The sequence below is a fragment of the Heloderma suspectum genome, chromosome 14 (genome assembly GCF_057233095.1).
Source record: "Heloderma suspectum isolate Gila_16-S chromosome 14, 16-S_ref, whole genome shotgun sequence".
Classification (NCBI taxonomy): Eukaryota; Metazoa; Chordata; class Lepidosauria; order Squamata; family Helodermatidae; genus Heloderma; species Heloderma suspectum.
In genome coordinates, this window is record NC_139471.1 from 3,154,579 (window position 1) to 3,171,001 (window position 16,423).

General features: G+C 51.9%; 1 protein-coding gene and 1 long non-coding RNA gene across 2 annotated transcripts; one reads left to right on the forward strand and one right to left on the reverse strand.

The window, feature by feature from the left end:
- The first annotated feature begins 5,733 nt into the window (after window positions 1–5,733).
- Window positions 5,734–13,627, forward strand: TOR1A (torsin family 1 member A). Its single transcript, XM_084821349.1, has 5 exons — window positions 5,734–5,997; window positions 7,279–7,544; window positions 10,664–10,839; window positions 11,810–11,937; window positions 13,066–13,627. The coding sequence occupies exons 1-5, from the start codon at window positions 5,790–5,792 to the stop codon at window positions 13,314–13,316; spliced, it is 1,029 nt and encodes a 342-aa protein (XP_084677475.1). The 5' UTR covers window positions 5,734–5,789; the 3' UTR covers window positions 13,317–13,627.
- LOC146335541 (uncharacterized) lies at window positions 13,085–15,898 on the reverse strand. The gene is made up of 2 exons (XR_014785944.1): window positions 15,225–15,898; window positions 13,085–15,107 (listed from the first exon to the last, which is right to left on the reverse strand). It is a non-coding gene; the product is annotated as an uncharacterized LOC146335541 (long non-coding RNA).
- Window positions 15,899–16,423: the final 525 nt, after the last annotated feature.

Genomic DNA, 16,423 nt, shown 5'->3' on the forward strand with positions numbered 1-16,423 from the left:
TCAGGCAGGAGTTTTCCCAGCCCCACCTGGAGATGCTGCCAGGGATTGAACCTGGGACCTTCCGCACGCAAAGCAGAGTTGAGCCTCCAGATGTTTTGGCCTACAGCTCCCATCATCCCTTGCCATTAGCTAGGCTGACTTAGGTTGGCAGGAGTTGTGGAGCAAAACATCTGGTGGGTCGCAGTTGGCCCACCTCTGCCTAACAGGCTAGACTGCAAGCCAGACTGACCAGCTCCAGCACAGGTTACATACTCTTCTTCACACAGAGGGCTGGGAATGCAGTGGCATAACCCAGACATGGCGGAAAAGCTACACCGGTGATGAGCAGACTGGGGCCACCCCTTCTTTCGCGTTCAGTCATGTCTGACTCTTCATGACCCCATGGACCATAGCACGCCAGGCCTTCCTGTCCTCTGCAGTCTCCCGGATCGTACTCGAGTCCATATTCATTGCATTGGTGATGCTATCTAGCCACCTCATCCTTTGCCATCCCTTTCTCCTTTTGCCTTCAATCTTTCCCAGCATCAGGGTCTTTTCCAGGGAGTTTTCTCTTCACATTAGGTGGCCAAAATATTTGAGCTTCAGCTTCAGTATCTGTCCTTCCAATGAGCACTCAGGGTTGATTTCCTTTAGGATGGACTGATTGGACCTCCTTGCAGTCCAGGGGACTCGTAAGAGTCTTCTCCAGCACCACAGTTTGAAAGCATCGATTCTTCGGCGCTCAGCCTTCCTTATAGTCCAGCTCTCACAGCCATACGTTGCTACTGGGAAAACCATAGCTTTGATTATATGAACCTTTGTCGGCAAGGTGATGTCTCTGCTTCTTACTATGCTGTCTAAGTTTGCCATAGCTTTCCTCCCAAGGAGCAAGCATCTTTTAATTTCATGGCTACAGTCACCGTCTCTGGTGATCTTGGAGCCCAAGAAAATAAAATCTGTCACTGCTTCCATTTCTTCCCCTTCTATATGCCAGGAAGTGATGGGGCCAGATGCCATGATTTTAGTTTTTTTATGTTGAGTTTCAAACCAGCTTTTGCACTCTCCACTTTCACCCTCAACAAGAGGCTCTTGAGATCCTCTTCGCTTTCTGCCATTAGGGTGGTATCGTCTGCATATCGGAGGTTGTTCATAATTCTCCCGGCAATCTTAATTCCGACCTGTGATTCATCCAGCCCAGCGTTTCTCATGATGTACTCTGCATATAAGTTAAATAAGCAGGGCGACTTGATCTCTAGTTCCTCTGCCTCTTCGAAACCCAGCTTGTACTTCCGGTAGTTCTTGGTTCACATACTGCTGAAGCCTAGCTTGTAGGATTTTGAGCATAACCTTGCTGGCATGTGAAATGAGTGCAATTGTACGGTAGTTTGAACACTCTTTGGCGTTGCCCTTCTTTGGAATTGGAATGTAAACTGAACTTTTCCAGTCTTGTGGCCATTGTTGAGTGTTCCAAATTTGTTGGCATATTGAGTGCAGCACTTTAACAGCATCATCTTTTAGGATCTTAAATAGCTCAGCTGGAATACTGTCATTTCCGCTAGCTTTGTTGTTAGTAATGCTTCCTAAGGCCCACTTGACTTCACTCTCGAGGATGTCCAGCTCAAGTTCAGTGGCTGCACTATCATGGCTATCAGGGACATTAAGATCTTTCCTGTATAGTTCTCCTGTGTATTCTTTTCACCTCTTCTTAATATCATCTGATTATGTTAGGTCCCTGCCTTCTTTGTCCTTTATCACGCCCGTCTTTGCACAAAACATTCCCTTGAGATCTCCGATTTTCTTGAAGAGATCTCTAGTCTTTCCCATTCTGTTGTTTTCCTTGATTTCTTTGCATTGTTCATTTAAGAAGGCCTTCTTGTCTCTCCTTGCTATTCTCTGGAACTCTGCATTCAGTTGGATATATCTTCCCCTTTCTCCCTTGCTCTTCGCTTCCCTTCTTTCCTCAGCTACTTGTAAAGCCTCCTTAGACAGCCACTTGGCTTTCTTGCATTTCTTTTTCTTTGGGATGGATTGAGTTGCTGCCTCCTGAACAATGTTACGGACCTCCGTCCATAGTTCCTCAGGCACTCTATCAGGTCCAGTCCCTGAAATCTATTCCTGACCTCCACTGTGTATTCATAAGGGATATGATTTAGGTAATACCTGAATGGTTTAGTGGTTTTCCTTACGTTCAATTTAAGCTGAAATGTTGCAATAAGCAGCTCATGATCTGAGCCACAGTCAGCTCCAAGTCTTGTTTTTACTGACTATATGGAGCTTCTCCATCTTTGGCTGCAAAGGACATAATCAATCTGATTTCGATATTGACCATCTAGTGATGTCCATGTGTAGAGTCGTCTCTTGTGCTGTTGGAAAAGAGTGTTTGCTATGATCAGCGTGTTCTCTTGGCAGAACTCTTATCAGCCTTTGACCTGCTTCATTTTGTACATCAAGGCCATGCTTGCCTGTTATCCCAGTGATTTCTTGACTTCCTTCTTTAGCATTCCAATCCCCTATGATGAAGAGGACATCTTTTTTTGGTGTTAGTTCTAGAAGGTGTTGTAGGTCTTCATAGAACCGATCAACCTCAGCTTCTTTGGCCTCAGTGGTTGGGGCATAGACTTGAATTACTGTGATGTTGAATGGTTTGCCTTGGATTCGTACTGAGATCATTCTATCGTTTTTAAGATTGTACCCCAGTACTGCTTTTCCCACCCTTTTATTGACTATGAGTACTACTCCATTTCTTCTAAGGGATTCTTGCCCACAGTAGTAGATATGATGGTCACCTGAATTAAATTCCCCCATGCTTGTCCATTTTAGTTCGCTGATTCCCAAGATGTCGATGTTCAATCTTGCCATCTCATGTTTGACCCCCTCCAGCTTACCTTGATTCATTGATCTTACATTCCAGGTTCCTAAACAATATTGTTCTTTACAGTATCAGACTTTCTTTTCACCACCAGACACATCCACAGCTGAGTGTCCTTTCGGCTTTGGCCCAGCCCCTTCACTCTTTCTGGCACTACTTGGAAATTCCCTCTGCTCTTCCCCAGAAGCATATTGGACACCTTCTGACCTGAGGGGCTCATCTTCTGGCGTCACATCTTTTAGCCTTGTGATACGTTCCATGGGGTTTTCTTGGCAAGAATACTGGCGTGGGTTGCCATTTCCTTCTCCAGTGGACCACATTTTGTCAGAACTCTCCACCATGACCTGTCTTGGGTGGCCCTGCATGGCATAGCTTATGGCTTCACTGAGTTACGCAAGCCCCTTCGCTACAACAAGGCAGTGATCCATGAAGGGGTCTTTCTTTCGCACCCCGATACATAATCTCATTTGGCTGTATGACTCCAGGCAGGGGTTTGATCTGCTGAACGTAAGCCAGCCTGCTCTTCAGCCCCAAAAGGCTCCCTGAGCAGCTCACAAAGAATAATAAGGCAGCCCCTGCCATCTGAAACCTGTGTGTTTTTTTGTGTCCTGCTAAATGTACACCAGGAATGATTGGTGCTTTGAAAAGAGGGTTTAAGATAATTTCCTTCCAATTTTGATCATTTTGAGAATCATTCCCCCAGTGGGTGCAGAGAGCAGACAGAACAGTAACAAGGCTGAAACAAGCAGTTTGCAATTCTGGAAATTCTTCACCAGGTGGCAGCCGACAGCAAAGGGAGTCCAAAGCCAAATCTAGGGATGTACGAAAATCACTTATCTTTCGCGGATTATGCTGATGGTTGGGGGGAGGTGCTCTGTCCCTACCCCCGGAAACCTGGACAGGGGGGGAAGAGCTCCGTTCCTCCCCCCCGGAATCCTGGCTGGCCGGCTGTGCTCCGCAGCAATTCTGCGGAGCCGCCAGCCGGCTCTGGCCGGACATCCGGCCGCTGGCTAGCAGGGACGCAAATGGCAGCGGCCGTAGCCGCTGCCGTTTGCGTCCCTGCAGTCAGCTGTGATAGGCTACATAAATGTTTACACAGCCTATCATGGCTGACTTAAAAAAAAACAAAAAAACGCGTATACGCAAATGGTGGCGGCCATGGCTGCCGCCATTTGCGTTCCTTATTTTGGCACATCTTAGTGTACGTAAATGTTTACGTAGACTAAGATGTGCCAAAATAAGGAACGCAAATGGCGGCGGCCATGGCTGCTGCCATTTGCGTATGCGTGTTTGTTTGTAAGTCAGCCGTGATAGGCTACGTAAACATTTACGTAGCCTATCACGGTGTTTTTTTAAAACCTAGCCGTGATAGGCTACGTAAATCTTTACGTAGCATATCACGTTTTTCTTTTAACCTGGACATGGCAGTGGCGGCAGCGGGTCGGAAGACCGGCCACTGCAGCCGCCGCTGCTGAACCACAACCGCAGCTGCTGCCGCCAGGAAGATCCGCCCAAGGTAAGTCCGGGGGGGGGGGGGCGTTCTGCCACTGATTTCGGGGGGCCGAATGCGCTGGCATTCGGCCTCCCTGAGATCCGTGGCGGAACTTTCGTACATCCCTAGCCAAATCTTACATTTACTGTTGCAGGCTTTTAACATGGGAGTGTGTGTGTGTCAGGGTCAGCGGCAAGGGTAGGCATGGTGGGGCACTTGCTTGTTCACCTGCCCCTTGCTCTGTCCCAGACAACGGTGGTGGTGAGGAGGAGGAGCAGGGGATGTCACGGCCTCCTTGCTTACCTGTCAAGCAAAGGAGTGGGAACAAAGATGAGAAAAAGGAGGAGCAAGACCAGCTGGTGAGGGTGGTGATGAGGTAGATTCACTGAGGGAGAGGACCTGTGGAGGGTGTCTTGCCCATGGGTCCTCAAACGCCTGTTTTAAGCTTCCAAACGTAATCGCCCAAGACTGAAGATCCCCGTGTCTGCTCCTTCCATTTTCTGTCCCAGAGCAGTGGCCACAACTTCCTTGTAACCAGAGCAAATTAACAACCAGCAGGCTTGATCTAAGGACAGGAAGGCCTGGCGTGCTATGGTCCATGGGGTCACGAAGAGTCGGACACGACTGAACAACAGGCTTGATCTATGGAATCCACCCCACAGATACAGCACCTTAAACTGGGTGAAACATCTGTTCAGCGTCCCAGAACCCTTGGTGGCCCGTCCTCGTTATCAGGGCCACACATCCCCCCCTTGTAGCCATTTCTCCAATTCCTTGTTCACAGGAGGCACATCTCGAAGTGGGGAGGGCCACCAGTAGCCAGGTCCCCCCTGCTGCCCCCCCCCCATACACTTGTTGCTTCCGGACCAGAGGGGCTTTTGAGCTCTTCCCCGCCAGGGCGGAGCGCGCTGAAGGCCTCGGTGGAGCTCCGCCGGCCTTGCATGCTGGCGCTCCCCGGAGGTGCCGGACTGCGCCTCCCATCACCCTCAGCCGGCGCAGCGGCGGCGGGAGCCCAGCGCAGGCGGGGGCAGGCAGGCTGCTGTAGCCGGGCGCTGAGCTCCTCGAAGCCCCTCGGGGAGGCCGCGGGCTGCCCGGGCGTCTCCCCAGCAGACGCGCCCGGGGCGGGCCCGCGCGTCTGCGCTGCTCCCCGGACGGAGCCCGGCGCGGAAGGCCGCGATCCGCCTCCAGCCCGGGTGCTGCGCCGCCCCGTCACCCCGGCCAGACGGGGCGGCCCGCAGCTCCCGTCCTCCCCGGCGGCACGGCCGACCCGCCCCGCGTCGCTGGCCCGCGACCCCCGCCCTCAGGCAGCGCGGCGAGCGCGGAGGGAGCAGGCCCGGCCCGGCCCGGCCCCAAGATGGCGCGCGGCGCCGGAAGCGCGGGCGGAAGCGGGAGCGCGGGCGGGGCGGCCTGGCCTGGCCTGGCCTGGCCTGGCCTGGCGGAGCCGGCGCGATGCGGCTGCGGCGGGGGGCCGCGCTGGGCCTGGCGCTGGCGCTGTGGCAGCTGGGCCCGGCGGCGCGCGCCGTGGAGCCCCTCAGCCTGGGCCTGGCGCTGGCCGGCGCCGCCGCCTCGGCCCTCACCGGCCTCCTCTACACGCCGAGGCTCTACTGCTACTTCGCCGAGTGCTGCCGCGAGCGGCCCGGCGCCCGCGGCGCGGCCGGTGAGGCGCCCAGGCTGGGGATGATGGGGGCTGGAGCCCCGCGCGAGCGGTGGGCGCGACGGGGCCGGCGCGAGGCCTCCCCCCGTCCTTGTCCTTGGGGCTGCCGCGCCTGCCCTCCCCGGGGGCGAGGGGCGCCGGAGCCCGCGGCGCGCCGGCGTGGGGCAGGGCGACAGGCCCCGGCCCACGAGGCCCCCGGCCCGGCCAGCCGTGTCGCGCCGCGCCTGCCGGCGTTCCTGGCCCTCGGCCATGCCGGCCGAGCGACGGGCCTTGCTGCGCCGCTCAGGGAAGCCTGGCCCGGAGGGCGCTGCCCCCGCCCTGCCCTCGCCCCCGGGTGCGCCGTGAGGCCGGGTCCCTGGCGCTCGCCAGCCAGCCAGCCGGCCGGCACCCTCGACGCGTTCCGTGGCCTTCGCACTCCCCTTATCTCTCGCCCGAGAAGGTGTCGTCGTCAGGGGGAGCGGCGCGGCGTGTGGCTCGCTTGGCCGATCTTACTCTGTGGGCGCCCAGGGTCGCCATAACATCGCCCCCGAATTCAGGCCCGTTTGACTCTCCCCCATACGGGCAGATAGCAGCTACTTCCTTCTGTGTGTGCTGGGGGGGGGGAATAAACGGGCCCCATCCGGAGACACCACTGGGTTGGGGGGCTAATGCTGCGTCGTGTCGCTGAGGGATGTGTTGGCATGCTGATGCAGGTCTGATTATCTCTGTGCCCTGCTCCCGCCTCTGGTGGGCCTGGCAGTTTGGGCGAGGAAGGAATCCCCCTGCTAATATCTGGGGAAGAACGGATTTAGGACCGCAGTGCCGAGCGAGACGGGGCCTCTTCCTCTGATTCTCGTGTTGGATTGATTGACTGGTTTGGTTGTTTGATTGGCTTCCTGCCTTTCTACCCAGAAAAAAATGGCACCCGTTAACACATGTGCTACTTCCTCTGACTCCTCTGGAAGTGGCGGGCTAAAAATATACATCAGGTTGGTTCCAGGATCTGCCTTCCATGAGAGTGAGGGCTGCGATTGTGGAACATCCTTCCACCTGATTTTGGGGATACCCGCATCACAGCTCCACCCACATCTCAGCTCGCCCAATTCAGCAGGGTCTCTGTAGCATTTTCGGGGGCTAGAACAGCTGCTGTGGGAAGGAGAGGGGGCAGGGAAGTTCACTTCTGCCAGCACAGATGATCCAGCGTAAATCTGGATCCAACGCCATATGTGTGTGGCTTCAGAATTCCAGCACACTCTTTCCTGCTGATCCAATTGTTGTCCCACCAATTCTCTCCCCCCACAACAGCGCTTCAGCGGGATTTGGACCAGAAGCTCTTTGGACAGCATCTGGTGAAAAGGGTGATCGTGAAGGCTGTCATCGGGTTTTTGAACAACGCAAAGCCAAAGAAGCCCCTGACGCTTTCCTTTCACGGCTGGACTGGCACCGGCAAAAACCTTGTCAGCAAGATCGTCGCGGAGAGCATTTACAAAGAGGGCCTCAACAGCAAATATGTCCATCAGTTTGTGTCCACTTTGCATTTTCCTCATCAGCAGAACATTACCCATTACAAGGTAAGAGGATATATCACGCCTTCAAAATGTGTTGTGGTTAGAAGACCTGTTACCTTACAGTAAGGGTGCAAAACCTCTGGCCCAGGGGCCAGATCTGACGCATCTGGGTTTCCCAGATGATAACGCCCCCTTTGCTCCAACCACCAATTGTTGGTGGTGCCCTGGTTGTTGTGCAGTTTTTCCCCCATTCTAAAAGTTGAAATGCCTCTCAGAAGGCTGAGTTACAAGCAGGAAGAGCTTTGAACGAAAATATGCTAGTGTCAGGGTGGACACTGAGCCCATAGAATCCCAGAGTAGTTCTGATTCTGAGGAAGAGGAGCTGCTCCTGGGAGAGGAGCATGCTCATCCTTCCCAGGGCCAACAGCTGACAGAGATTCCTCCCACCGGCATTCCTAGCATAGATAGCAGTCCCGGGAGTGAGAGAGCGTGGGAAGCAGACTTGCTGGACGCGCGACACCGACGCAGGGAGTGGCGCCAAATGGAGGGCGCGGAAAGGAGGCGTAGTGCCCGGTTGGCGCGGCAACAACGGTTGCGCCCAAAGGATCCAAGGGAAAAGGGGAGGGACTCTCCCTAGCCCATAAGGTCATGGTCTGCCAGTGATTCTCCTTCAAACGGGGACCAGCTGTTCCAACCTAGGGCATAGGCACTCTGCTGCTCATATCTAGTTGCTAACAGTGGAGTTGTTAAGTTGTAAAAGAGGAATAAAGCTTTGAAAAGAATCCCTGTGTCTGTGTCTGGACTTGGCTACTGGATTAGACTGAGAGAGGCCTCCAAAGAGCCCTTGACAGCTAGTACCTTTACCCCCGGCATGGGGAACTCCATTCAGCCTGAGGGCCAAATTCCCTTTTGGAGAAGTTCTTGGGGGCCGCCTTCCAGTGGTGGGCAGCGCCAAAGGCAAAAGGGGCAGGGTAAAAAATGCCAGCATCTGTTAGCTTAAAGCTCTTTCTGCCAGTAACTACACTTTAGGAGAGGCCTTTCAATCTTTTAGAATGGGAAGAAACTGCAGAGAAGCCAGGAAACCACCAAACGATGGGTGGATGGGGGAAAGGGGGTATGGCCACCTAGGGAACCCTAGTGTGCCAGGTTTGCCCCCCAAGTGGGCTGGATGTGGCCTGAGGCTTTACACTGCTTGCTCCAGGCTGCAATCCTTTACCCCATTTTGTGGGAGTAAACCCCGTGGAACGCGGTGGAATGTAACTTGGCCGTTCTGGGAGTTTGCAGGTTTTTGGTAGAATCAGAAATATCTGGATTATTATATTTTTTTAAAAAGTGAGCACGTACAGGAAAGAACAGACTTACAGAGCCTTGCATCCCCTGTTGCAGCCTTCTCCAAACTGGTGCTCTCCAGCATGGCCAGGGATGATAGGAGCCGTAGTTCGACACATCTGGAGGTCACCAGTTTTGGGGAGTGCCATCCTGTCCTTTCAACATTCATGAGTTCGCTCTGCTCAGGGGCTGGCCTTTGATTTGGACCGTTAGCCAGTTGCCTCTCTAGTGCAGGAAGTCTCCGCTGCTGTGAAGACTTGAGATACTTCCTCAGTTGAGAAGGTTTAACTTCCTAAAACTGCCTTCTGGCAGTACGCTTCATGGAAAGAAAACCCCAACCTTCTCAGCTAAATATACAACCACTAGGGGGACTATCTATCAAATTTATTAATCGCCCATCTGGCTGGTCACCCAGCCCCTCTGGGCAATGTACAGAGTGTATGAAAGAACAGTTTAAAACAATAAAATTCTATAGTAACAACATATTTCTAAAAATACCCTAACCCACCCCAAATGCTTGCCTGAACAACCACGTTTTTAATGTGCAGCAGAAGCTCATTAAAGAGGGGGCATGGCGGAGTTCCCTAGGGAGGGAGTTCCACAGAATGGGGGCCACCACAGAGAAGGCCCTCTCCCTTGTCGCCACCAGTCTAGCTGTCCCGGCTGATGGGACAGGGAGAAGGCCATCCAAGGCTGATCTTTTTTTGAACTGATTGTGAAATGCAGCTGCTGTTCTCACCTGCAGCCCACAGACCGTCTTATCATTAGTTCAGCCTTCCCCAACCTGGTGCCCTCCAGATGAGTTGGACTGCAACTCCCAGGATTCCCAGCCAGCATGGCCATCAGCTGGGAATTATGGAACTTGTGGTCCAACGCAGGCCCTGCGTGGAACCTCTTCTCTTGGCAAGCTGACCTCGCCTCCTCCTCACCGCAGCTGCACCGATTTTTAACATTCAGTGGCTGACTTTTCTAAGCAACCGAGAGGGAAACACAACCAAGGCGTTGTGTTTATACGTGACAGATGCTCATTGCAGGACGTTGTGTGCACCCTTACATCAGAAACTCTGAACAGACCGTTCCAGGGTGGGGTTGCAAAGAAGCCACGAAAATGGACTTGTGTGGATTTCGGGGCTGGCACCAGGGATACAATTGCATCACTCGTTCCAACTTGGCTATTGATTTATAGATTTCAAGATTAGTTAGTCCACAGGGCCACGTTTCCCTCTCAGCAGGTGCCGGGGCTACATCGAAAGCAGGGGAATCGAATGTTGTTCATCCTGAGGGCCAAATTCCATTTCAGAGAAGCTCTCGGCCACATTCTGTGGTGGGCGGGGCTGAAGGCAAAAGCGGTGTGGCCAAATTTGAAAATGCCAGCATCTTGTAGCTTCAGCCTCTTACTGTCCGTCACTAAAGCTCAGGAGAGGCATTTCAACTTCTTAGAATGGGGGAAAAAATGCACAAAAGCCAGGAAACCATAAAACGATTGGGAGAATGGGGGTGGAGCCACCTGGGAAATCCTCGGGGACTGGATTTGGCCCCCAAGTGGGCCAGAGGATTTTGCAGCCCTGATCTAAAATGTCTCCACTTTTCAGAAGCAGCAAGATGTATGGGTGAGGGCCAGTGCTTCACATTAAAAAAAGTCCCGTTTGCCGTTCCTGTCCCAATGTGCCTTCCCCATCTCACCACCCCAAATCTCTCAACGAGCACTACTGCTGCTCCCAGTTGTCAGATTTCTGCAGGTCCAGTTCCCTCAGAGCAACCTGCTGCCGTCCAAGACCTCTTCATAGCCCAGGGATAGGAAGTTAGGATATCAGTGTTTTAAATCAATAGAATGTGTGCTTTTTAAATTTTAGGACCAGTTGCAACTGTGGATCCGGGGCAACGTGAGCGATTGTGCAAGGTCCGTTTTCATCTTCGATGAGATGGATAAAATGCATGCTGGGCTCATCGACGCCATCAAACCGTTCCTGGACTACTACGAGGGGCTGGATGGTGTGTCTTATCAGAAAGCCATCTTCATCTTCCTCAGGTGAGGGAAAGCAATGAGGCAGGGCTGGAAAAGTATTTCCAAATTTAGGAGCCAGAGAATTTCTCATCTCCCACTGAAAGGTTTCAAACTTCTAGTAAAGGCACTAAATGTTGATACTGGGATCGTTAGGTGGCTGGGATTTTTTTTTCTTCCAGTCTTGCTTTGATAAGTTACACCATAGAAGCTTGTGGGTCTTTATAAAAAAAAGCTAGCTATCTTTGAAATGAGACATTCGCTCCAATTTGCACCTCCTGGACCCGAACTCAATTTGCAGTCAGAAACCTGTACATTTCCGAGCTTGTGATGTTTTCTGGGGAAAAAAATTACATTGAACCACGTGCGCTGATTTGAAAAACGTACAAAGAAAAATGCATACTTTTCCAAAATGTCCTTAAACATGCTTTAGTCAATGGTGTGTGCAACCACTACGAAAAATGTGTATGCTTTCTTTTTTTTTTTAAATCACATGCTTGTGCAGAAATGGGACAGAATAGACTTGACCTCAAAGAACCAACAATTTCAGCAAACCAGTTTTATTTATTTATTGTTTATTTACAGCATTTTTACCCCTCTGTTCAGTCAAAAAGGGCTCCTGGAGCAGCTTACAACTGATAACGAGATGGTCCCCGCCCTCCAAAGGACACGACACAAAAGGAAATGGGATTGGGAGGGATGAGGGAAAAAAACCCTCATGCACCAGTTCTTAGTTTCAAGGTTCTTATCGGTGTTCTTTCTAGCAGGGAACAGTGAAAGAAGCTCCCTGCAGCTGCTCCTTCTCTGACCAATGTGCAGGGGGCCAGGCTGGTCTCCCCTTTGCCGTGATGTCCTTCCTGGGAGGCAGGGAGTGCAGCCACACAGTGGCCCCTGGTTCTCTGGCCAGTGGATGAGGTCAGAGGTCTGCCGACTCAGGGAGCTGTCCGCCGGAGCCCCGATCCATCCATCCCTAGTTGAAAATCCTTTCTTTACTCAGCAACGCGGGGGCTGAAAAGATCACCGAAGTGGCCCTGGACTTCTGGAGGTGCGGAAAGAGAAGGGAAGACTTGGGACTACGAGACTTGGAGCCTGCCACGTCTCTGTCTGTTTTCAACAACAAAAACAGTGAGTAACGCTGGCTTGCGTCGCGATTTGAAGATGGCAGCCCTGCCGCAGAATTCCCCAGGAGCAAGTGCCAGAGAGGGGCCTTCATCGCTGGCTGATCCTTCTAGAACTGGGGAACTGGGGATTGAACCTCGCAGCTTCTGCAGGTGCTCTTCCACGGAGCTACAGCCCCCTCTCCTCGCTGGCACATGTCCTTCAACTCGGCCTGCATGCCTCAAGGCCCATCCCATGACACACAACCTCATTGTGTGGAGGCCCACCGGGTGCTTGACCCGTCCTCCCGTTCCATAATTTCCCAGAAGTCAACAGAACCAGGAGGTTTCTTGAGCCCCTGCTGGGCTGCCATATGCGGTGACTCAGCTGCATCCAGACTTCTGGGTCACGGGTTGTTCCAGCTCGCCCTCAGTCCTGTGCCGTCTGCATTTCTAGCTACGTGTTTCCTTCAGGAGTCTTCTCTGGTCAATAGCTCAGCAGAATTCCTTTCTAGCCTCACTGGTTGGTTCCCAAAGGGGAAATTTTTGTATTGTCCATTTCCTAAAAGGTCTTCACCACAGACACAGCCTGAGACTTGGGATGAACCAGAACAAGGGCGTTTTCCGCTCTGAATGCAGGCTCTTGGTTCAGCATGAACATGCTTCTGCTGGAAATGGGAGGATCCAATATAGGTTTACTTGGGGCTGTCAGTTTGTTCTGTTAATCCAGCCTCCAGCTGTGTTGGACCGCAACTCCCATAATTCCCAGCCAGCACAGCCATAGGGAATGGTGGGACTTGCTGTCCCAGCACAGCCAGATGGCATCAGGTTGGCGAAGGCTGTGTTAATCATTTGATGGATAAACAAAAGTTGCCATTTCTGGAAGAGAAGACAACCTTTAATATTTTCTTTCTCGTTCCCTAATACAGTAGCACACTAGGACCAAAGTAGCCTCCTGGAGTTGTACCGGTGTGCCTTCAGTCCTCTGCCCTGTTGGTTAAAATTGCTTCCCCACTAACATTAATCAAACCTCTGCTGATCTACTGATGAGACTAATTAATAGAAATCTTGCTGCCCTAGTTTCACTGCTTGCATTTTGATCCGCCTCCCTAAAGCAGTGCCACTTAACAGAGCCTCTCCCTCCCTCCCTCCGCAGGCGGCTTTTGGCACAGCAGCCTGATCGACCGAAGCCTTATCGATTACTTTGTCCCCTTCCTGCCCCTGGAGTACAAGCACGTGAAAATGTGCATCAGGGTTGAACTTGAATCCCGCGGCTACGCAGTGGACGAGGAAATCGTGACTCGGGTGGCGGACGAGATGACGTACTTCCCAAAGGAGGAGAAGATCTACTCCAGCAAGGGATGCAAGACTGTGTACACCAAGCTGGATTTCTACTATGACTTGTAATACTTTTTAGGATCTGATCTTCCTAGGAAATGAACCCAATCACAGAACTTGGAAAGCTGAATCTTTTAAAAAAAATTTTTTTTTAATATGCAAATAGGGGGATGATTCATTGGGGGCCAGGAATGGGGGTCATCTTAATTCCAAAATGACACAAAATTGTGACATTGTCTTAAGAGAGCTGTCTATAGCTCAGTCTGCTCTGGAGCATTGCTGAGTGATAACCTGTACTGTGAAGCATTTCTTTCATGGTTGTTTTGTGGACCAGGAAAACGTATGGCTGATCTGCACGATTGAACCTGTTTCTAATCAGATATCTGGCTGATATAACGTTATTATCATTGAGCCTGTTTCTAGTCAGATCTCTGGTCGATATCAGATGCATTCTGATTCTTTAAGAACTATCACTCCAGAAATGAAGGAATGTTCGTCGAACATATGTAGAAAAACTAACTCAGCCGGTCCTCAACCTGGTGCCCTCCAGATATGTAAGGCTACAGCTCCCAGCATGCCCCAGCTAGCATCTAGAGGGCATCAGGTTGGGAAAGGCTCTCTGTCTCTGTAAACTAACCCTCTCTTGAATGTTTCAAGTGATGCTGGTAGCAGGAGGTAATTCATACAGTGATTGTCATGCTGTGCACATGGGTAGCAGGAGAATGCTAGCGATGTTTTAGGACATCACCTGCACATTTTCTGGGCAGGGTCTGATGGTGTCCGGCCACTCGCGCCATTTACACTACACTAGCGGAACTGATGCTATTTTGGCACAAGCGTCGCTTTCTGCGAATGCAGGGTAAGTAGTGCCAGCGGGCAGACACGGCGGGGCCCTTCCTGCTGGGCATGACACAGCGAGGCTGCTCATAACCCCAGCTGCTGCCCCAGCATGCCACACTGTGCTCCGTGGAATTCTTTGCCTCGTGCAGTGGGCTGCGGGCACGGGATTCCTCGGTAGAAAAGATTCCCCAAAGGCGACAGGCAGCTTGAGAACCACCGCCTGAATCGCAGAATGCGTGGCTCAAGAGCGATTTGCGGGATTGAAACAAAGCTATAAAAGAGGGAGTGGAACATTCCGTCTCTCTCCCCCCGCCCCCAGTTTGAAAAAGGCTCTTCTCCATGGTGTGGTCATGACAGAGAGCTTGCTTCTGCCATGCTTTCTTTGTTGTGTGTGTACCGTTCTTGATAGCCGTGAAGAAGCAGGCAAGGGCTTTTAATAGGATGTTAAGTGCCTGTAGGGGGGCTTGCACCCCTGGGGTTGGATCCAGATTTACGCTGGGTCAACCACGCTGGCAGAAGTGACTTCTCCGCCCTCTCCTTGCCACGGTGTTCTCTTCAGCAACCCTGAAAGTGTGACACAGTGCCAGGAGACCCTGCAGGATGGGCTGAGCCCTGGTGTGTGAGGGGAAGAGGAGATCTCCTCAAAATGTGGCGGAGGAGTGGAGCTGTACCTCGGGGGGGGGGGGGTCCCTTCCTTTTGTGGGAGGCAGATCCTGGATCTAACCCCTGCTGTCCTTTTTCACTCCAGGGAGGCAGTCTTTCAGGGAGACTGTTGTGGGTTGCAGACCAAGACACTTGATCTTCTCCCAAGAGTGCAGGACGTCCGGGTTGGGGAAAGGGAGGGGCGGTCATCCTCTCCCCAATAGAATTCTTTATGCAAGGAAAAAGTGCCCCCCACACACACATGCTTCCTGAACCCGCATCTACCTATTACTTTACTTGCCTCCACAAATCAAGCTCTTGGCATCATCCCTAAAAGCCCTCTGGGTGTGTTTCGTTTGCACCTAGCTTCAAGGAAAGCTAAGGATGCAATCCTGTGCATGTTTTGACAGAAAAAAAGTCCTACAACTCCCAGCATTCCCCAGCCAGCGCTGCCTGGGGAATGCTGGGAGTTGTAGCACCTTTTTCTGTCAAAACATGCATAGGATTGTGCCCTAAAACTGCCATTACTGCAACACATTCACCTAAGAGTGGAGCTGCATATGATGAAGAATTAAAAAAACAACAACCCAATGCCCAGTGTCAAGGCTGCCATCTAGTTCAACTTCTCTTTCCTGCTGTTGCTACCTCTGTGTTTCTGTACCTCTCTGTCATTGGCAGCAGCAGCTGCTTCTGGGAAGTGCACAGAACGGCTTAATTTGCACGTGACACCAGATGAAGGCTGGGGATGTTCTAAGCATGGTTCGGCAGGGTGCCTGGATCGACAAACTGTCCATGCGGCCCTTGTACCCTCTGGAACGGCGCTCCCCAACCTCGTGCCTTCCCGCTGTGTTTCCCCCCACGTTAATTTCAATCACACAAAATGAAACTTAAACCTTTGTGATCCTATGCACACTTACCTAGAAGTAAGACCCATTGAGTTCAGTGGGACTTACTCCCAAGTAGGCTCATCTAGGATTGCACCGTTCAGCTGTGCCCAAATCAGAGGTCGAGATGACGAAAGGCAAAATGAACTAGGCATTACGGGACCTGACAGCAAAACACAACTTTGTGAAGCGTGATGCCAACCTAAATGGCACCCTTCTGACCCATGTCTTTTTCCAAGTGAGTTTTTAAAAGTTAAAGGTATGAATAAAGCTCGGTTGAATGCGTGTGTGTTTAGCTATTGACTAAAAAGCTTCCCTTTTTTCTGCAATTAAGAGCATCAGGAATATTTGGCATGCTCGTTACGTCGTGGCTTCCGGGTGTGTCTCCTCTGGAGTAAGACTGAGCTCTCCGTGAGACTTCCACGTGAGCGTGCATAGGGTTACAGCAGTCTTCTCCAGCCTGTAGTCCAGATGTGTTGGACTACAATGCCCAGCCAGTATCGCCAATGGTCAGGGGTGATAGAAGTTGCAGTCCATCCCGATCTTAGTTGTACAAGTGGTGTTGCCTCATCTCCCTTCCGCCCTCTGATGCTGGACTTTGTTCTCTAGGTTATGTTTTCCTTTGAGTTCTGTGTCCTCTTTCATTAGTACACCCTGTGAGCCAGCAGGTCCTTTATTATACCTTATTATTACTTCCCCATTCTGTCTTGGCGATCGGTTCTTTGTGGTGTCCGGATCAGTCGTCACCGTGTGTTGCGTGTGAATTTTTTTTCACGCCTGTTGCTTTGACCAACCTATTATGTACACAGA